The sequence below is a fragment of the Sarcophilus harrisii genome, chromosome 2, assembly GCF_902635505.1.
Source record: "Sarcophilus harrisii chromosome 2, mSarHar1.11, whole genome shotgun sequence".
NCBI lineage: Eukaryota > Metazoa > Chordata > Mammalia > Dasyuromorphia > Dasyuridae > Sarcophilus > Sarcophilus harrisii.
Genome location: NC_045427.1, coordinates 3,699,003 through 3,721,646, shown reverse-complemented (window position 1 = coordinate 3,721,646; position 22,644 = coordinate 3,699,003). Strand labels below are relative to the sequence as shown.

Below are 22,644 nucleotides of genomic sequence, written 5' to 3'. Positions count from 1 at the left end.
ACTTCTTACAGTCTCTTCTATGATAGATGGTACCCAAGCTCATTCTTCGGTCTGGCTTCAGCCTGCCTCTTTGACATTTCCACCCATTGGGCTTGGGCCTGATTCGTGAGAGCAGAGCTCTCTTGGCCCAAGCAGAACAATGCTGATCCCCCCATCATGGGGAAGCCTTCTAGGAATGTGAAAGTATCTCCTCCGATCGTCTCCCAGATAGACATCCCCCATTCCTCCAAATGAGACTCATCTACTTGGAGGCCCTTTCCCTGGTAATCCCTTCCCCGTGGGGCCACATACAGGGCCACAGTCTCTCTTTCACTCTGGATATTCAGATAACCACAAGAAACAAAACCAAAGAAACATCAGAATCCCCCACTGAGTCCCTTTCCATGGCCACATCAAAGGGACAGGCAGAAATCCCCACCCCTCCTACAGTAGGGCTGAAGGCCACTACCGGCTCAGGGAGCTCATCTCTCCATTTGTTGTCTGGATCCCTGAGCACGGCCTTTCGAGTTGGGAGTGGATGTTCCTGAGGTAGCCGGGCTTTGGCCCACCAGGTAGCCCACTCCCACACTAAGGTGTTTGAGTCATTCCTTAGGAACGAGGAAGAGAAGGGGCTTTTCCTGGTTATCTTATTTTTTCCCACTGACTTTAAGAAAAATAATTTTCCTATCAATTCCAGGGTTCTGTGTCAGGCTGTGCTTTTGGAATGGACACCCAGAATGAGGTGGGAGGGGACGGGAGGTAGCTGGCATGAGAAGCCAACCAGATCTTTGGGAAAGGATCCAGGCAGCTAGTCTAGTGTAACTGTAGGTAAAGGTTCTTCTTCCTAGAAATTGGCCTCCCTTTGGCTCCTAGAAATTGGGCCTCCGTGGGCTCCCCTTCACAGAGATTCCCAGAGGACACAGTGATGGGGACTTACTTGTCCGAAAGAGCCTGAGACTTTATGGGGGATCATTGACCCTGAGAGATGGGAGAGGTCTTGGCCATGGAGGGTGGTCAGGAGGGGGAGGCACAAAAGCCGAGGCGAGGTTTGAGAGGAGGGAAGAGGCGAGGTGTGAGCGGGAGAGAGCTGTCTGAGGGATCCCCAGGACAAGGGCCGTCCAAGGTTTTGGTGAGAGTGATGGGGGAGCAAATGCAGAGAGGTGCCAGAGCCACCTCAGGAGAGCTGATTGTTAAATGTTCAGTGCGAGCATTTACACCACGCTGCACGCCATGGCTGAGGTGAGCCTTTCGCTGACTGGTCAGACTTAAGGATGTTAACATGTAGCCCATTAAACACAATATTTCGTGCGTCCTCCTTCCCTTCCGCCACAGATCCAGTGATTAAACATTTATCGGCCTGAGCGGAGGCGGCCCAAGGCAGAGTCAGTGACCCCAAAATAGAGAACGTCACAGCTGGGACAGGGAATGGAGGATGTCACAGAAGAAGGGCTTCAGAGCCATGAGAACACCAGAGCTCAGTGGGGGTGCCGTGGGACTCAGGGACTGGGACAGGAGGCCAGAGACATCATCCAGCCTGAACCTCAACTTTACCTCGAAAGAAACAGTTCTAGGAAGGGATGGGCTGGCCCAGGAGAAGGAGAAATGCACCAATATGGCATCCCCCCTGATGTGGACATGTCAGGGGCGGGGGGGAATGACAAAGCCTTGCTCAAGGCTTGCGGGATTTTAGAACTCAGAAGTTCCTTGGAGCTCAGGGTCCAAGCCTCCAATTTGTAAAGAACATCTGGCCCAAAGCCACAACAGGAGGCAGCCAGTGGTGGACCCTGACCTGAGGGCCATCCTCCCTGTCCCTGCCCATGTCCTGGCCTGCATCCCATGGCCAATGCGTACTTGTGCCAGGTCGGACCCAGCAGCGTGGCAGGGGGTGGGGAGTTGGGAGTTTTTCTTTTTTCTATATTGTAACAACTGTATTTCTGATATAATGACTGACCCTCACTTTGTGTTGTGCTGCTTATTCTGAGAATGACCCCCACGGTGATCTGTTTCCCAGGATGCCGCAGGGATCCAGGACATAACACAGGTGATGAGCCCAGGACAGTAAGCTGAGAGCCAGCCAGTAGGGAAGGGGTCATGGTGGGCCCACACTTGTAGGGGGAACGAGTTACTTGCATGGTAGATGGAGCTTCTGCTCACCACCCACCAGGGCATCCGTCCTGTAGCTGGACAACTCGTCTCGTTAGGAGATGCTGCTCATGGCCAGTGGAGAGCAGATGGACAGACAGACATTCACAGGTCGTTCTGGTCCCGGTTAGGTGGGTGAGGAAACTGAAATGGGGCCTGCTGACCGGAAGGAGGCCACAGAGTATGTGAGGAGGAAACCGAGCCTCTTGCTCTGCCTCTGGTGATTCGTGGCAAAGCAACTCCACCCCCCTCCCCGTCTTAGTTTTTCAATCTGTGAAGTGAACAGATAGGACTTTGTCCAGGGACAGAACTATGCTGATGCTCACCAGTACTACAAGGTTTAAAAAGGTTTCTTCATTATTTATGGATGGAAAGACATCCAGCAAGGTTTCTGCCCCCATTTCCCAGCCTTCAGAAAAGAATCCCCAGGGGAGCCCAAAGGCAGAGGTTTGGCTTTGGACCAGACTGAGTTTTGGTTCACCTCCTGATCCCTGGACCTTCCCCCAATAACTGAGAGAATGAGACACTGCCCCCAAATGGGGAGCTCCCGACCTCTGCTCCCTAGACCATCAGGCACCAAGCTGCTCTTGGGGAAAGATTTCCCAACTCTGGTGGGAAGAGGCTCCAGGTTTGGGGCACTCCGAGTTCTGTGTGGGATCATTTTCTTAGCAACCAGCATATTTATGCCTCCTTCTGTCTCCTGAGGGAGGGAGGGAGCTAAAGAGAATGAGCCAGAGAGCAGACCCCCTCCCACCCCAAGTTACTGGAGCCAAGGAAAGCTTCCTCCAGAGTCAGGGCAGAGTGGGGGATGGAGTGGGGGGGGGGGGGGCTGACATACTGCCTTCAGAGGCTCAGCCAAGACCCGGGCCCAGGATGTCCAGATTTGGAGTCCACAGGAGGCAAGAGCCCCCAGGGCAGGTTCTTACCTGGGCAGAGCCCTCAACTCATGTCTGTCATGCCCTGCCCTCGGTCAGGGATTCAGGTTACTCCTGCCCCAAAACACAACGAGCATGGCCTCTGCCAGAACTCTAGATCTGAAAGCTTGGAGTATTTAGGGGAGGGAAATATGGACAGGTGTGGGTTGCACTGGAGGCCAGTGAGGTACTTTCCAGCTGTGGGTCTGTGAGATGGAAGGGATTTTAGTTCTATTTGTTGTTGTTGTTGTAGTAGTAGTAGTAGTAGTAGTAGTAGTAGTAGTAGTAGTAGTTGTTGTTGTTTTGTTGTTTTGTTGTTGTTTTGTTGTTGTTGTAATATAGTGATAGTATAGTAGTAATAGTGATAGTAGTGGTGGTTGTAGTATAGTAGTAGTATAGGGTAATAATAGTAGTAGTAGTCACAGTCATAGTCATAGCAGTAGTAGTAATAGTAATAGTAATAGTGGTAGAGTAGTAGTAATAGTATTTGTTGTAGTTTTGTAGTAGTAGGAATAGTAGATTTGAACTCAAGGAAATGAATCTTCCTGATTGCCAGCCTGGCACTCTATGCATTATGGCATGACCTATTTTCTCCAAATGGAAATGGGGTCATTAAACCACACAAAATTGAAAGTAAGAAAACTATTAAACCAATAAGTAAAACTAAGAGTTGGTTTTATGAAAAAAAAAGACAACAAAATAGATGAACCTTGGGTTAATTTTATTAGAAAAAGGAAAGAAGAAAACTCAATAATCAGTATCAAAAATGAAAACAGCACCAATGAAGAGGAAATTAAAGTGATAATTAGCTCTATTTTCCCCATTGTATGCAATAAATCTAGATAAGTGAAACTAAAAGAAAGAGCAAATCAATGGATATTAGGATTCTTATAAGGTGCTAAGTCAATTATCTGATTTTAGCCTGGTACTTAACAGTTCTCTAGTTCACTAATGTACTTAGTACTTATTAGAGTTCCACAAGATTCACACCTTTAAGAGAGCATATATAAGGGGGAGCCCACTAAAGGACAAGCCCGCTCTCGGAGGCAGAGACAGATTCATTCCATTTTCCACCCCTGTGCTGTCTGGAGACATTCGGAGGGAGCTAGAGGCAGAAGCTGGAAGAGACAAAGGATTAAAGGAAGATCCGGAAGGCCTCCAGAAAACTAGCCCAGTGCCAAGTGAAGGAGATAAGATTTTGACTGAAACAATAAAGAATTTGAACTTTAATCCTTGGCTGCATTTGGGGTGATTACAGAACTGAAACTAAGGCTGCCTCCAGAAGCTCCCCAAGAAACCTGCTCTTAAAGAACATCACATTTTAGAGAAGAATATTACAAATGTATAGGTCATACATTCAAAAATAGCAAAAGAACAAATTAAAAGCAACTAAACACCAAAATAGAAATCCTGGATATCAAAGGAGAGATTAATAAAATTAAAAGTAAAAAAGAAAACAAAACTAGTAAATAAAACTAAAGGCATTATAAAAATAAAATAAATAAGCCATTGTTAATATGACTTTAAAAAAGAAGAAAATCAGATTATCACTGTCAAAAATTAAAAAGGTGAACCCACCATTGATAAAGATGAAATTTAATCAACTAAGAGCTATTTTGCTCAATTATATCCCAATAAAACTGACGGTTCAAATGAAATGGATTAGCAAAAATATAAAATTCCTACAGTGATAGAGGAGAAAATAGAAATATTTAAAGAGACTTATCTAGAAAAGAATTTGAACAAATCCTAAGTGAGATCTCTAAGAGAAATCCTTAGGATGGATTTATAAGTGAATTCTTCCAAATATTCAAAATATAATTCATTCTATTCTATTAGAACTCTTTGAAAACTTAGGTAAAGAAGTCCTAGAGTGATTAAAGAGAAAAGAAACTATATGTTCTAAAACATTTATAGCAACTCTCTTTGTGGTGACAAAGAATTGGAAATTGCAGGGATCCCCATTATTTGGGGAATTACTAAACAAGTTATGGTACACGATTGGATTGGAATATTGTTGTGCTATGGAAATGGCAAGCAGTACACTTTCAGACAAATCTAGAAAGATGTATATGAACTAATGCAAACTGAAGTGAGCAGAGCCAGGAAAATATTACACATAGTAACAGGAATAGATGATCTATTGTGAAAGACTTGGCTACCTTGATCAAGGCAATGGTCCAAGACAGTTCCAAAAGACCTGTGATGAGAAATGCTATACACCTCCAGAGAGAGACAGACACACAGGTAGATTCAGAGAGAGTTAATAAACTTAATGCAGAGGGAAGCAAACTTTTTTCACTTTATTTTTCTTGCTTTTCTTTTCTATCACAGGTAAATAGGTTTTACAAAACTTCACATAGCAATGGGCATCCTATTATTTACCTTATCAATGGGTGAGGAAGTGGGTTGGAGGGAGAAAATTTTCGACTGAAAATTTTAAAATGAATGTTTAAAATAAGACTCCAGTAATGGATGCAGGTGGCCAACTCAGGATTTGAGAACCATCTTGGTGATGTCCAGAGGTTCACCATTAGCAGAGTGGTGACCAGTCCTGAGTTGTTGGTCACAGCAGTTTCTGTAGAATGTCAGAGTTTGGAGGGAGGGAGGAAGGGAGAGAGGGAAGAAGAAAGGGAAAGAGGAAGGGAGGAAGGGAGGGAGGGAGGAAGGAAGGAAGGAAGGAAGGAAAGAAGGAAGGAAGAAAGGAAGGGAAGGATATGGAAGAAAGGGAGGGAGGGAGGGAGGGAGGAAGGAAGAAAGAGAGGGAGGGAGGGAGGGAGGAAGAAAGGGAGGGAGGGAGGGAAGGAGGGAGGGAGGAAAGAAGGAGGGTGAGTAGGAGGAAAGAAGAGAGGAAGCACTTATTAAACTCCCAGTATGTGCTGGACACTGTACTAAGCACTTTCTAAAATTTTTATCTCACTTGATCCTCACAACAGCATTGCAAAGTAGGTACTGTTATTATCACCATTTTATAGTTGAAGAAATCAAGACAAACAGATTAAGTGACTTAAGGTCATACAGTCAATGTCTGAGTCCACTGAGAAACTGGAGTCTTCGTGACTCCAGCCTTGACACTGTGTAAGTGGAGGCAGTGCTCCTCACTCACCAAGGTCTGAGAGTGGCCCCACAACTTGCTTTCCGTGGAATGAGGGCAGTGAAGCAACCTGGATGTGGGGTTGGGACCCGGGTCTGCTCCTTGCACAAGTCCTGGGGACTCTAGGTCTGTTTCCAACCAGGTGAAATTATGGGTACAACTAGATGATCTCTGAATGTGCTTCCCACTCTTGGGGATCTGGTGCCACCAGGAAGAGGTAAAGGCTAGTGCCCCCTCTCCCCTCCCCCTTGATATTGTAGTTTGTGAGTCTGTGTGGTTGGGCTTCTCTGGGAGATGGGAAATGACTGTAGGAGACTCCTAGGGCACATAGCCTGACAAGGCATGAAAGTATGTTAAAAAGGTAGGCTGGGGGAGAGGCGGGGAGGGAGATGGAGACAGAGATACAGAGACACAGGCAGATAGAAAAAGACAGAGACACAGAGACACAGAGAGGTAGATAAAGACAAACACAGAGAGACAGAGACAGAGACACAGAGACAGAGACACAGAGACAGACACAGAGACAGAGACAGACACAGAGACACAGACACAGACAGAGACAGAGACAGAGACAGAGACACAGAGACAGAGACAGACACAGAGACAGAGACAGAGACAGAGACAGAGACAGAGACAGAGACAGAGACAGATAAGACGGGGTGAGGATGAGGAGGCTAGCGTCCACGGGAGCTGCTACATTCTGCTTTCCGATGACTTCTGGGGCAACGTGAGGCTGTCCACCACCTGCTCCTCGGCAGGCCTTGCCCTGACCCCTTTCTCCTTCCCTGCTTATTATAAACAGGCGGCTCTTTAACGGAGAACTGTTTACAGGAGCGGGGCCTAAGTGTTCCTTCCCAGGGCGCAGATGCTCGGGTGGAGGCAGCGCCCGTTTGATCTTGCCTTTATGAGGGGCTGATAAATTGTCCCCGCACCTGGCGACTGAGACGGCCCCGGGGGAAAACTGACCCCGGCGTCGAACCCTCGGGCCTCCCTCCCCGGCTGCTCTCTCCCCCGGGGGCCGTCAGCGGGGATCCCGCGCGAAGCCGCCCGCCACGCTTGGAGGTTTCCAAAGCCTCCGAGGGGGTCGCGTCCTTGGGCTCTCCCGCCACGTTGTTAGCTGGCTGCCGTCGGTCTCCCCTCCCGGCAGGATCTCCGCCGGAAAACCCAGGTGGGGTCATTGAACTGGGCACGACTGAAGCCACTAGACCACAAACACGATGACCCCCGATTTAGAGAGGAAAAAACAGCCGAGAGCAGTTAAGTGACTTGTGCAGGGTCGCGCTGCTCCTCAATGCAGGAGGAGGAATTGGAAGCCCCGATATTCTTCCCACCACCCCGGAAAGAGCCCCAAGGCTGGCGGGAGTTCCCACCCGGGTCTGTGACCGACAGACACGGCCGTGACGCCCGCACCTGGGCCTGTTCCTTCTTCTGTGCCGTGGGGCTGATAATAGTGTCAGGTTGTATCCTGTGTGTGCGGGTACGTGAGCGGACTGTGTGCATGCGGGGGTATGCGCGTGTGTGATGCACATGTGTGGGGGGGTCAAATCCGAAGCTGCTCAGGAAAGCTCCAGGCCAAAGGGAGCCCTTGTTGTTCCTCCCGGTATGAGTAGGGGTGAGCCCCGGAGCTCTCCTGACCCCCCCTTCCCCCTAAAGTGGACTGGTCCTGGATGGTCCCTGCTAACTCCAAAGCCGGGACTGTGGCCAAGTCAGTTGATGTCCGACCCTGTGAGTAGCCCATGGACAGAGTCCAGGCCTGCGGCCCCCAGAGCCCCCCCAGAGTCTGGGCACTGGGACATAGCTAGGGGTTCCCCTTCCCTCCAACGGCCTTGGCTCGTGGTGGTCTTCTTCTCACTTACCTCTGAGCTATGTGATAAATAACTATTACCTCCATTCTGCTGATGGGGAAACTGAGGTAGAGGTAATGACTTCTCCAGTGTCATATGGCCAGGATATACCCATTGAAAATAAAGGACATTTGAAGGTAGACACTATCTGCAGAGTCTAAGAGAAAGAACTGATAAACAGAAGTATGTGTAGAATAATATATATGTATCCATATACATACATATATACCCATTTGTGACTAATGGTAGCTATCTCTAGGGTGGGGTGGGGGAGGAAAGAAAAAAAAGAAAAGAAATTTACATCTTATGTAATTTATTACATAATTACATTAATGTAATTTAGAAGGAATAGCAAATGGTACATGGTTGATTCACAGTTTCATACACAATCATTTTTTCCCTTAATACTTGTTTGATTCCATAGATTAAAAATTAAAATTAAAAAATGGAAATTGGGACCAAAAACCTAGAGAAGTCCCCAATGTTGAAATTCCCTGATCCAATGCAGGCCAGTCACATAGACGGGTAAATCTGAATCAAGACACTTTTCTGAGATTATTCGGAATTTAAGGGACTTTCCCCATGTCCTACAGCTTCTTTGTGTCAAAGACGGGATTTGAAAACTTACCCTCCCTAAAACTTCTGTATCTCCCCTAAAAACACATTCCTGTCACTTTCCTTACTAAAATGTGGCACTGGGGAATTGAACTTTCTGCCCTAAGATCAGTATTTCCCTAATCCTGGGCATAATCCTTTTTTTATTTTTATTTTTTTTTAACAGCCCAGGATAAAATTATCTTTTGTAGCTTATACTGAATTTTCAGCCCACTGATGACCCCAGAGCTTTTTCCAAACAAACCATATCTTGCCTTGCCTCCCCTCAGCTCAGATTTATCAAGTTGTTTTTATAAATCTTTACATTCATTCCTGTTAAATTTCATCTTATAGGACAGAAGCTATTATAAAGTATTATTAGATGCTGACTTTGTTAGCTCTAATCCTTTAGATTAATACAAGCTCCATAGCTCTCATGCATTAGAAGTAAACTACTATATTTATGTATATTTATATATGTGTATGAAAGAAAAGAAAATAACAAAAGAACAGGCCAAAATTTCTGGGATACAGCTAATTTATCTTCAGGATGGAAAATCATACTTCTATAAAGAAACATTAATGAAATGGAAAAAGATTAATGAATTGAATAGGCATTTAAAAAAACTAAAAAACTAGAAAGCCAACAAGTAAAAATACAGAAGAAGAAATCTTAAAAATTAGAGGAGAAATCATTGGAAACAAAACAAAATTAAAGCTTTTTAAAAAAAAAACAATTAAAAAAATCAAGTGAGCAAGATGAAATCACAATAAAATCTGAAAAATAAAAATAGAATCTGTGATGCAGGGAGTTTAGAATATGATCATCATATTCATTACCACCAAGGATAATCTCATTAGCAAAATTGAATATAATCCTTGAAGGGGAAATTGGCTATTTAGTGAATTATAAGACTTTCAAACTTTCCTTATAAAAAGAACAGAGATAAGTAGAAAATTTGACATTCAAACACAAGACTCGAAAGAAGCATAAAAAGATAAAAATGAAAGAAATCATAAAGGACTCAAAAAGGCTAAATTGTTTGTTTTCCTATATGGGAAGATGATATAGGTACTAAACGTAATCATTATTAGGACCTTGAAAAGAAGTCTACATAGAGGACATGGGTATGAGTTGATAAAATGGATGTCCTGGGAGAAGGAGGAAGGTAAAAATAGAATAGGCCAAATATTCTCATATAAAAGAGGTACCCAAAGAGTTTTTACAGTGGACAAGAAAATGGGAGGCAGGCAAAGTGTGAACTTCACTGTGATTGAAATTGGTTCAAAGAAAGAACATACACTCTCTCTTCCTCTCTCTCACTCAAGCTAATATGTTTTACATGATTTCATGGAGATAATTGATACCAAAATCCTTGCCTTCTCATCAGAGAGTAAGTAGGAATTGTAGTAAGGAAGAGAATTTCAACTTAAATTTGGAACTTAAAAGAAAAAAAAAGATAAATGACAGTAAAGATGTTTGAGAAGAAGTTGAGCCACAGCAAGAAGAAAACAAATATGGGCGATGGAGTCAAGAAGGCAATTGTAGCAGAGTATCTGCAACATGTGAAGTGGGAAGAAATTAAGATTAGAAGGAAAACAGTTAAGTGGGGGAAGAATCTTTATGTCAAGTATCTCTGATAAAGGTTTCATTTCCAAGGTTTAAGAATTATCTCCTGACTAAAGAATTAAGGAAGAAATCTAAATTTAGTCAAATGAACAATTATCCAAATGTCTAATAATTACACGTGCAAATTAAAATATCTTTGAGGTTTCCTCTTATACTGGCATAGAAAAACAAAAGGAAAGGGGGCAGCAGTTGAAAGTTCTGTGAGAAGATGGGCACTGGCACCCTGTAGGGACAACTGTTCTGGAAAGCAATTAGGACTCGGGCCCCCAACCTAAACTGTGAATAAATAAATACACTTGCCTGGCTGTACCAACGCTCAAATCAAAGAAAGGAAAAGGACTTCTGTGTACCAAAAAAAAAATAATAATAATAATAAAATAAATAAATAAATAAATGCTCACAGCAGCTTTTCCCCCACATATAAGAACAACTTTAATGACTTCCCAAATTCATTTTATCACAGTAAATTGAGGCACTGAAAAATGACATTTCTATGGTCACAGTGAGTCTGATTGAGGTCTTCCAAAGCCAAGTGTCCACCACGCAATAAAAGATTTTAAAATTAGCATGAAAAAACTCTCCCCTTAGTACCGGTGAGGGAAGGAGGCTTATTGGGGCAGATGAAGAGACAGAACCTTGCATGTGTCCTCCCACGGGTCCTGAGTCAAATTGGGGCAGAGGTGGGCAGGAAGGAGAACTGGAGGGGGCTCTGTAATAGGCCTTTGGGCTGCTAGTCTGAGATGAGCAGATTAGGACTGGAGCCCCAGAGCCAACACTGCTTGGGTTACAGGGTCTGCTGGTCTCACTGGGGAAAACCTTTGGGGACAACTAAGACTCCCAGTCCTGGAATGGGTCCAAGTCTTAGGCCCAGTTGGCTCTCAAAGGTGAAAGTCAAAAGGCAGCAAACAAGGACCAGCTCAAGGCTTTTTTTCCCTTGGGTTACTTTGCTCTCACTCAGGCCCTAACTCAGCTGCCCAGAGTTGGGCTCTCCCTAGGATTGGCTCCCTGGCTGGGCCTGAGCTGCTGGGGCTCATATCAGGCTGGTGGGAAGCAAGGTCAGGGTCCCCAAGTGGTTGGGAACAGGCCTCTGTCCCAAGGGTTTGAGGGCAGGGTTATGCAGTAGAACTGCTCTTTTCCCAACCTTCCACAAGTGAGAACCCATGTAGGATCCCCTACTCACTCTGGGGGAATTGCCGGGAAAGAGCTCCAGCCTGGAGCAGGAGGATCTCTTCTTGCCTGGGGGTGGGCAAGTAGGTGCTACAGCTACTGGAAGTTGGGCAGCTGCAGCTGGAAAATTGGGAGTGGGGATGGAGGTGGGAAAGGGAGGCCAGGTTTGGGACAGGATTTGTGGCCCGAGACTAGTCACTGTAACTAAGGTAGGGGAATGGTAGCTCCCAGCTGTACTGACTTGGGTGATAAAAAAGGGCATATTGTTGAAAAGGCATGTATAGATTCCCCTGCCAATCTTGGAAGACTGGGGCTGTCGGTCTGATGCTCCAGACAGTGGAGTCTGGGGAAGCAGTGACTGCTGAGGCCAGGGGCCCAAGGCCTGGGGTTGCCAGGCCTGCAGGGGTTTCTGGGAGGGTCAGGATACCAGGGGCTGGGAATGAAGGGGCCACTGCGAGGGTCGGGGGACCGCGGCCTGAGGCTCCTGGGGTTGCTAGGAAGGTGGGGGGTCCGCGGCCCGGGGCTGCCGGGGTTTTGGGAGGCCTGGGGCCTGCGGCCCGGTGCCGCGCGGGAGCTCCGGGCGCCGCGGGCTCTGGGCTGCCGGGCTGGGGAGGCACGGGGGCGCGGCCTGGGGCCGCTTGGCTGGGGAGCCTCCGGGCGCCGCGGCTCGGGCCGGGCTGCGGGAGGCCTGGGGCCGCGGCCCGGGGCTGCCGGGGATGCGGGGAGGCGACCCGGGGCTGCCGGGGATGCGGGGAGGCGACCTGGGGCTGCTGGGCTGGAGGTTGGGGGCGGGCCCGGGCCTGCCTGGGATGCGGGAGGCACCCGGGCGCGGGGATGCAGGAGGCCTGGGGGCCGCGGTCCTGGGCTGCCGGGATGCGGGAGGCCTGGGGCCGGGCCCGGGGCTGCCGGGGTTGCGGGGAGGCTTGGGGGGCCGCGGCCCGGGGCTGCCGGGGATGCGGGGAGGCGACCTGGGGTTGCTGGGGCGCGAGAGGCTCGGGGGGGGGCCTGGGGCTGCTGGGGCCGGGAGGCCTGGGGGCCACGGTCCTGGGCTGCCGGGGATGCGGGGAGGCGACCCGGGGCTGCCGGGGATGCGGGGAGGCGACCCGGGGCTGCCGGGGTTGCGGGGAGGCGACCTGGGGCTGCCGGGGTTGCGGGGAGGCTTGGGGGGCCGCGGCCCGGGGCTGCCGGGGATGCGGGGAGGCGACCCGGGGCTGCCGGGGATGCGGGGAGGCGACCTGGGGTTGCGGGGAGGCTTGGGGGGCCGCGGTCTGGGGCTGTTGCGGCTGCTGCTGCACCGACCTGGGGCCCACGACCTGGGGCTGCTTCGGAGATTAGGGGACCACGATCTGGGATTGTCGGGGTTGCTTCGAGGGTCAGAGGTCCACTGCCTGAGTCTGAGGCGGCTGCTGCGGGGACAGCATGGGATGACTGCCAGAAGAGGTGATTATAGGTGTCCTGCTGGGGTGACCTGGGGTTCTCTGGGCTACCAGTACTCCCCTGGGTTGACAGCATGGAGCTGAAGCCACTGGAGGAGTCCCGATGGGATGACAACCTGGGGCCATGGTGGCCGACAGTGGTCCTGCAATTGCAACACCTGCCCCGTTGGGGTGACGGCCTGGGCCTGTGGTGGCTGGAGGTGTACTGGAGATGCCTGTGGGTGCAGTGGCTCCAGGGGCCCCCTTGGGGTGACGGCCTGGGCCTCTGGGGGCTGGAGTTGTCCTGCTGACTCTGCTGCCTGTGGGTGCAGTGGCTCCAGGGGCCCCCTTGGGGTGACGGCCTGGGCCTGTGGTGGCTGGAGTTGTCCTGGTGACTCCGCTGCCTGTGGGTGCAGTGGCTCCAGGGGCCCCCTTGGGGTGCTGGCCTGGGCCTCTGGGGGCTGGAGTTGTCCTGCTGACTCTGCTGCCTGTGGGTGCAGTGGCTCCAGGGGCCCCCTTGGGGTGCTGGCCTGGGCCTGTGGTGGCTGGAGGTGTCCTGGTGACTCCGCTGCCTGTGGGTGCAGTGGCTCCAGGGGCCCCCTTGGGGTGACGGCCTGGGCCTGTGGTGGCTGGAGGTGTACTGGAGATGCCTGTGGGTGCAGTGGCTCCAGGGGCCCCCTTGGGGTGACGGCCTGGGCCTCTGGGGGCTGGAGTTGTCCTGCTGACTCTGCTGCCTGTGGGTGCAGTGGCTCCAGGGGCCCCCTTGGGGTGACGGCCTGGGCCTGTGGTGGCTGGAGGTGTACTGGAGATGCCTGTGGGTGCAGTGGCTCCAGGGGCCCCGTTGGGGTGACGGCCTGGGCCTGTGGTGGCTGGAGGTGTACTGGAGATGCCTGTGGGTGCAGTGGCTCCAGGGGCCCCCTTGGGGTGACGGCCTGGGCCTCTGGGGGCTGGAGTTGTCCTGCTGACTCTGCTGCCTGTGGGTGCAGTGGCTCCAGGGGCCCCCTTGGGGTGACGGCCTGGGCCTGTGGGGGCTGCTGTAGGAATCCGGGAACACCTGCTGAGGAGGCGGCAGCTGCGCCGGGAGGGTCTCGGCCTGGGGTTGAGCCTGGCCGGGGGCTTCGGCGGCAGCCGCGTTGCAGTTACTCTGGACAGGTGCCGTAGGTAAGCCGCGGCGCTGCTCGGCCATGACGGTGGGACTGAGGGGGGGGGGGTTCCTTCAGCCCCCGCCGGCAGCTCGAGGCAGGTGCCTGCCCCCAAAGCTCAGAAACCTTTTAAAGGCCCCGGCTTTCACACCCCACCCCCTCCCCGACAGGGATTGGCCAAGCCAGTGGCCCATCATTGCCCCCATTGGCCAGGCCTGAGAGCAAGGTGCGGAGAATGAAAGTGGCTTTCGGATGAGTCTCCAGGGGAGATCTCAAGAGCCGGCTGCCCTCGCGGGGAAGAGCTGAGAGGTGAAAGCCCGCACCCTTCTAGGGCGTCTGTCCCATGACCAGGCTGCGGAGCTGCGGGCTCCTGGCGCGGTCTGAGGGGTTTGGGGGAGGGGGGTGGCGGAGCAGACTCAGGAAAAAGGAGGAGGAAGCTGGAGGTAGGGCCCAAAGGCCAGAACAGAGCCTCCAACTCCTTCCTCCCCACCCCCACCCCGATCCCTTACCCCACCTCCACCCCCATCCCTTACCCCACCTCAAGCTCTACGTGTGAGGCAGATCCTTCTCCATATCACAGAGAGTGGGAAAGAAAGACTGGAACTGGGAAGGAAGGGGAGCTCCACAGAGGAAGAGGGGACACTCGGAAACTGAGGAGGAGTCAGTCGTTTTCAGTTGTGTATGAGTATTCATGACCCCATTGGGGTTTTCTTAGAAAAGATACTAAGGGGATTTGTCATTTCCTTCTTCAAGCAATTTTACAGATGAGGAAACTGAGGCAACCAGAGTTAATTGCCCAGGGGTCACACAGCTAGTAAATGTCTGAAACTTTAAACTTAGAAAGACGAGTCTACCTGGTTTAGGTACCGTGATACTATACCTGTTTATATAATATCTATCTGTCCATCTCTCTATCTAACTGTCTGTCCCTCAGAACATTCACCATCCATCCAACCATTCACCTGTCCATCTATCTATCTATCTATCCATGCATTCAACTCTTTCTGTGTTGTCTGTCTCTGTCTCTCCGTGTGTGTGTCTGTCTGTCTCTCTTCTGTCTATTCATCTAGCAGGGGTCCTCAAACTACAGCCGACGGGCCAGATGCAGCAGCTGAGGACGATTATCCCCCTCACCCAGGGCTAGGAAGTTTCTTTATTTCAAGGCCCACAAAGCAAAGTTTTTGTTTTTACTATAGTCCGGCCCTCCAACAGTCTGAAGGACAGTGAACTGGCCCCCCCATTTAAAAAGTTTGAGGACCCCCTGATAGAATTCTCCTGATCTCTGTCAAAAAAGGAAATGAAATTAGTTTGGCATAAACTACATTTTTAAATAAAGCTTTATTCATATCCTTTTTATATTGCATTTCCCCCAATATTTTCCCTTCCCCAAAGAGAGCTGGCCCATATAACACACACACGTGCATATGCATATGTGCGGAAGAAAGAAGACAAACTTGCAAAACTAATTAATCCACCAAAAAAAAAAAAATGCCACCATCTGCAGCTCTCCCACCTCAGCCAGGGCTGCTTCTCAGATCTCTTCTTCAGAGCAAGGCTTCTTCTGTATAATTTGTTCTTTTCATTATACTGAACATATTTCTTTTCTTGGCTCTGCTGGCTTCTCTCTGCATCAGTGCATGGAAGTCTTTACATGCTTCTCTGGATTTATCACGTTCATCACTTCTTACAGAACCATAATATCCAATGACCTGCCTGCACCATAGTTTGCCTAACTGTTCCCCAGTCGATGAGTCCCTGTTTGGTTTTCAGTTCTTTGCCACCAAAAAAGTGTTATTAGGAATAATTAGATGTCTATTTCATCTTGGAGAGTGCTTTATATTAAAGAGTATGAACATTTCAGTCACTTTATTTAAATGATTCTCAATTTCCAAGTTACCAAGTGATTGAACCTACAATTCCACAACCTCTCCAACAGTGACCATTTCCATCCTTTATCATTTTTGCCATTGCAGGGTGTGAGGTAAGATCTCGGTGGTCTTTTGATTTGCATTTTTCTTATTGTTAGTGACGGGAAGATTTTTTTGTGTGCTTGTGAATACTTTGCATTTCTTCTTTTAGAAGTATTCTTTCATATCTTTTGAACCTGGGTCTACTGGGTAACGTCCTTTGGCTTATACATATGTATTTAGGTGTATGCATAAATTTATATGTGTATGAATACACAAATATATAATATATACTTCTTCATAGAGATATATAACATGTATTTATATTGTAGATATTTGTGTATATGTTTTGTTGTTTGCACTTGCTTTTTGAAGAGTTCTACTGACGTTACAAGGTGATGTCTTCAGTTGCTTGTGGATTTGGATGAGGTAGAGTTGCAGTCATCAGCCTCGATATCTCTTAACCAGTCATTGAAATCTACTAACAAGACAAAAGTCAGCATAACTGGTGATGACGCGGCGGGATGCAGGGGATGCCCTTGGTGCCTTTAATAGCTAACCAGGTTCTAAGTATTCCTCAGGATCTGCTTCAGCTGCCTTCATGAGCTTGGGAACAAATCGTTCTCATTCTCCCTCCCAGTTCTGCCAGAGGAAGTCTTTACACGCTTGAGGTAGACTCACCAATGAGTCTGTCTGTTGAGTACCCTCATACATATATATATACATACACACACATATAGTAATGTACATATATATATGTTTATCCATATCTGTTAATTTCTTCTATTTCTTAAAAATCAGTACTTCTCAGAGAAATTTCATATTGGTATAATTTTTTCCCTATTCAATCACTTCCTCTTGGATGTTTTGCTTTTGTTTATTCAGAACTTTTAAAAGTTTCATATAAGATCTGATTTGTTCTTGATTAAATTGGATTCTGTCTTTCTTTGCTAGAGACTTCCTTGCTCAACGCTATTATTTTCTATCTACTTTGTATCCCAAAGCATTTAAGCATGTGTAGTTTATCTCTCCCATTAGAATACAAGCCTCTTGAAGACAATGTCTGTTTTTGATTTTTCTTTATATTCTTAGTACTTAGTACAAAGTGTGGCATATAATAAATGCCTGTTGATTGACTGATTCTATGTGTTCACTAAACATTCCTGCAATAATGAATTCTAGATATTTTTCTAGAAAACAAAGAGGGATTCACTGGTCTATACTTTGTAGATTTATTTCCTTTTCCTCTTTTGTGCTTCTGATATCTTTCCAGTTCTCCACGGTCTTTCAGAGATCATTCAGTGAGCACAACAGTTATTCCTTCATTCAATAAGCTGTGAAATGGCAATTTACCAGTTAATGCTATAAATTCAACTCTTACAGAACAGCCAAGAACTACCTTAAATTCAATTAAGTGACACCTGGGAATTCTGGGGGCTCCTAAATCTTCAGGTTGCTGCTTCAGGGACTAGGAGATGTGCCTTGGACCAGAAGCCATGAGACCTGGGTCCTGTCCCATCCCTGTCCTGAACCATTCTTCCTTTCATTCATGCCCATCAAAAGAACTTCACATGGAAGAACCTTTCGTCCATCCTTGGCATTCCCTAGTGCTGGAGAAAGTCAGATCCCAAAGTGTGTGGTAGGGGGTGGATGGGGACATTCTGAGGAGCTTCTACAGGGATCATCAGGTGGTCATCTGCATTTTTTTTCTGACATTGCTTCCGTCAGAAGAGCTGGGCTGGGACTTGGGCGTTGTCTCTTAGCTACACCCCTGGAGGCACAGCCACAGTCCTGCTTCTCTGCTCCTTCCACCTATTCTAGGTGGAATAGTCATTCTGACTATTTGAAAAGTTGTAGCTCCTGGTTGGCCAGAATAGGTGAAGAGAGCTTCCCAAATAGAAAGACCTGGGATGTGGTCCCAATGCAGCCCAGACATTGTCCTAATTCCCACCCCCATCCCCAACTGTTAGTACTCTCCTGTTCCAAATTAACTTGAATTTACTTTGTATTTTTTTGTCCGACTTACCAATATCTGTTGTTTTCTCTGAGGGCAAGAGAAGCTCCTTGGTGCCCAAGTTTGTTTCATATTTCAATTCGTATCCTCAGTCCTTACAAAATACCTGGTACACACAAAATAATTTTGTTTTTCATTTTGAGTCCCAAATTTTCTCTCTCCCTCCAGGTTCTCTCCCAGCCATTGAAAAGGCAAGTAGTATAATACTCATATGTGTGAAGCTACAAAACATTATCAGACTTATTATGTGTGTTGCAAAAACATAATTTAAAGAAAAATTAAGAAAATAAAAGAAAGTGGGGGCAAACATGCTAATAACTTTAACACAATCCCAGTTTTTTTTTTTCATTCTGAAAATCAGTCATAGCTATTAGTCCTAGGCCCCCTTTTAGGGGAGGTAAGAAGGCAGGTGCATCCTGTTTGCATTACCTTTATTTCCTCTGCCGTTGGTGAGCACACAGGTGTAGCCTTTACTCACTCAGATGTAGGCTGTGGGCACAAGTGTAGTACGGGGGAGAAGGAGGTCATTCCAAATTTCAGATAATAGAACTCATCCAGTCTTTTTCCCTGTTCCATTCCAAGGAGTTTGTTAAAACCTTAATTTGAAAGTTTCATTCCCATTCAACTAGCGTGGGGTGGGATGGGGGGCTGCGAGAACCGAGGGCCCTCGGAACGCCCTCGGCCAGTGCCGATGTCATTTGTCAGGGCACACGTAATAATTCTGTGGAATTTACATAATACAAATGAAACTCCGTGACAAATAGACGGAGGTGTCATTTAACATAAACAAGTGATAAGTCTGACACAAATATTTGGCTCGGAGAGTTCCCATCTAGAAGCAGACTCATAGGCCCTCAGGACTGCTGGGGTGCGGTCTGGAGAGATAAGGGGCTCCATCCATCAGACGGGCTGGGACACTGGAAGGGAGCAACAGCTGTACTCTGCGTGGTGGTGAAAATCACAGAGATCACACCAAAAATGCACAGTACCGGGCCGGTACGAGGTTGGGGGGAGCTAGGGGTGGAAGGGGTTCCAAACATAAAAGTGTCATTCCCTGGATCACCTCCTTTATCTCAACTTGTGGTATGAGGCCCCATAGCTTAAGCTGTCAGGAGAGAGCTGTCTACCATTGTGTAATGTGGACAAGGTCCATGTGCTCTGGCCTTCCTCCCCTTCCTTTTATTCTCCCTTGTATATCAGTCCCAGTACTCAGGGGTTGAATAATACTTCCCCTTTCTGTGCTTCGGTTTCCCATTCTGGAAATTAGGGATAATGATACCTCTCACTCATTGAGTGGCTGCAAGGGAAGTGTTTTGCAGACTTTAATGGAAAAGGAGCTTCTTTCTTTTCTAAGGAGCCTTTGCAGCAGAAAGTCCTAAAGAAATATTTACGATGGAGTATATGGATAGATGAATGAATGAACAAATGATGAGGTTATGGCGTGGAAGGAAGACAAAAGAAACCCGAGTTCTTGTTCCAGTTCTGCTTAGACAAGCTGTGTGATTTCGAGCAATAGGATGTGCCTCAGTTTCTTTACCTCCAAAATGAAGGAATAAAAGGGAAGGAGGAATTGGACTAAATGATCTGCCACCTAAATCCATCAAATTGATGTAGCTCACAAATATTTATGATGTGGTTTAATTAAAGGGAGTGCCAGATAATTCATTAACCCTTAGCACTGAGAGAGATTAGCCTGAAGTCAGCCACTCCCTCTGGTACCCTGGAAGCCCAGTGGAGGGCTTGCCATCAGCCCTCCACAGACAGGGAGCTCATTATGCTCTAGTCATTACATGTCCCAAGTTTATCTATCTGCACCTTCCTCCCAATGCTCCTGGTTCTGTCTTCTGGGGCCAAACACAGACATTCTCACCCCTCTCCCCTAGGACAGCCCTTCAGGTAATTGAAGATCCTTGTGACTCTCCCCCGAGTCTGCTCTTTTTCTAGGATGGGTCTCTCTGAGGATTTCTGCTATGCATGGGATGGATGAGATGGTCCCTCTCAACTTTCATATTCTGCAACTGTCCCTGACACAGCCTGATAGTAAGACTTTGCCCAAGCCTCAGGAACCTCCTTTGGACTCTTGTTAAATGGTCCTTCTCAAATGTATCTGGAAGGAGGCAGGGGACTTCAAGGGTGAGCGAGGAAGATGGAGATGGCTGAGATTGAGTCCCTTTGCTCTGGACACCGGATGTCCATGAATGCCTCCCAAAGTGGCCCCTTCTTTGCCTACTTCTTCATTCATGTTGCTGCCTCTAGTGGAGTTCACGGCCATGGAAAACCTTTTGTTAGTGAATGTGACTTAATGATGTAAATGATTTTTGTCACGTCACCCCTCCTTCTCCCTGAACTGGGACAGTTGATGCTTCAAACTCAGGTGAAGGACCTTGCTCATGGATTGAGCCCCGCTCCATCTTTGCGAATTCTATTGTCCAGCTGTTTGCCATTCTACCCAAACTAGGTCTTTCACAAACTTGATGAACTTGCCAGGAAGGGCCGTCCTCCTTGTGTACGCTGGGTTATAAAACGAGGAGTGTTATCAGAGACCCACGATGTTTTATGTTGGTGACCACCGGGTGAGATTCGATCCCACAACAAATTGGACACCAAGATGAACCCATCCATTCCCTGGTGGTCGGCTGTGGGGGACTGAAACCTTAGGCTGCACAAGGAGGGATGCTTTGTCCAGGAACGAGGAGGGTTCTGTCCTCCGGTGCCATGGGACCCCACCTGGGTGCCGAGGTTTCTCACGTCCAGAGAAAGACAGACTGAGGAAGGCGCTTGCCTTGGTGACAAGCAGGGTAAGAGTTGGGCCCATTGAGTCTGCAGAAGTGCTGGGAGGGGGCAGAAAGCCTCTTCCAGCCTCCTAGAAGAAGACTTGGGCTTTTTCTGCTTGGCCCCAGAAGGCAGAGCCTGAAGCAAGAGGTCAGATTTCCATAGCAACAAATTTGAACTTGGTTTCAGGAGAAAAAAGCCATTTTCTAAGAATTCGAGTTTCCCAGAGTGGAACGAATGGCTCTTCTCAGGGGGAAGCAGGTCCTGGAGAGCTTCAAGCAAAGACGGCCGATCGCCAGTTACAGGACAGGTTCTCGTGCCAACTTGGGTCCGGCCGATGCTGTCTGAGGCCCCTCTCTGCAAAGTTCCTGGGTCTGGGGGCTGGGACAGAGTGACCTGCCTAGGGTCTCAGGGGCTCATCCACGAAGAATGGATGCCAGCCTCCTCACTGGGCAGGGGAGGAAGCCCATTGTTGGTGCCCCGGGTCACTGACACATCACCTCTGGGGCCCTGGTTTTGTCTGCTCTAAAGTGGGGTGAGGGTGGAACGCCATGACCTCCGAGGTCATTTCCAGCTTGAGGTCCTATCCCCTCGTGCCAGGGGGGACAGTCAGAAGGCCTGGGCCAGATGACAGACGGAGATCTCCCTCCCCACCCCCACCCCCGATTTTGGGCACCTTTCCTTGGCCCCCTGGGTCTCCCTTGTCCTGAGTGTGAAGTGAGGGTCCAGGACTTTAAAAACCACAGAAGTAATTACTGCTTTAATGCCTGCATACACGTGCTTAGGGTTGAATTTATATTATCCATGGATGGATGGATGGATGTGAAATTTCTTTTGGTCTTCACCACACTCTCGGGAGGTCGGCGCTAGCATTATTCTCCCCATTTTACAGATGTAGAAACTGAGGCTGGGAAAGGTGAGGAGAATCTCGGTCTCGTTCTTCCAGAGCCCGAGGATCACGGGAGGCATCGATGGCGGAGCCCGGGCCGGAGCCGGGCCCTCCCCGCTCCCTCTCCCAAGCGCCCAGGACCAAAGCCACCGGCCCGGCTTTCTCCGACGGCCGCGGGCGCGCTTCCCCCGCGGCGTGTCCCGGCCCCGAGGGGTCCTCGCAGCCGAGCCCCCGCATCCGGGCAGCGCGGGCCGCCGGTGCCGAGTTCAAGCGGAGGGCAGGGCGCCGGGAGTCGGGCTCGGCGGGTCCCCCCGGCCCGCTGGGCCGCCCGATAAGGAGCGCGCTCGCAGCCGGGCCTGGCGCTGTTCAAAGGAAGGTGCTGGTGACAGGCTGGGCTGGAAGCGGCGGCCTAATGGATTAATGGCCTGTGATAAATGGCTGCCCGCGAAGCCGGGGAGTGATTAGATAGCTCTGGCTTCCCAGAGCGGGCTCGGGCTCTCGGCCTGGCGCGCCACCAAGGGGAATGAATCACTGAAGGATGCAGCCGAGGCAAGTCTTTATGTACTTAAACCCGGAGGGGGGGGGGGGGGGGAAGATGGGCTTGGGCTCCAAGTGTAATCAAGCTCCGGTTTCTCCCGCTCCCCGGCGGGGAATGGGAGCGCTGATTGCGCTTGGCCAAGGGGGCCAAGCCCGGGGCGGGGGCGGGGGCGGGCAAGCGGGGAGGGGGGGCGGCGCTCCGGCCTCCTTGAGACTGAGCAGAGCCAAAGGGCAGCTCGGGGAAGGAATGTTTCTGGGCAGCTGGGGCTGTCAGGACAAGCTAAACATTGGAGCGGAGGCCGGCTCTGCAGCCTCCCCGCGGCCCGGCCAACTTTTCCCCGCGATCACACCCACGCGATTCCCACTGAGCTCAGCACGTGCCTCCTCCCCTCTCCCCCGCTCGTCCTCCGCCCTGGACCTCGGGGCGGGGGATCCGAGCAGGGCCCCGAGCTTCTGTCGGGCTCATTGGACGCTCGAGAGAAGTGGGGAGCGCCCACAGGACGGGAGAGGCCTTGTAGTGTGGGAGCGGGGCCCAAGGGCCGTTCCGGGCTCGCGGGCGCCCCAGCGCTACTTCCCGGGCTCGGGGATGGAGAACCGAGGACTG

The 22,644-nt window shown here is 49.4% G+C and overlaps 1 protein-coding gene across 1 annotated transcript; it reads right to left on the bottom strand.

The window, feature by feature from the left end:
* Positions 1-7,669: 7,669 nt before the first annotated feature.
* On the bottom strand, positions 7,670-21,583 carry LOC116420939 (basic proline-rich protein-like). Its single transcript, XM_031949185.1, has 6 exons — positions 21,505-21,583; positions 13,514-14,026; positions 12,753-13,429; positions 11,792-12,686; positions 11,378-11,484; positions 7,670-7,852 (listed from the first exon to the last, which is right to left on the bottom strand). The coding sequence occupies exons 1-6, from the start codon at positions 21,581-21,583 to the stop codon at positions 7,670-7,672; spliced, it is 2,454 nt and encodes an 817-aa protein (XP_031805045.1).
* Between the last annotated feature and the right edge of the window lie 1,061 nt (positions 21,584-22,644).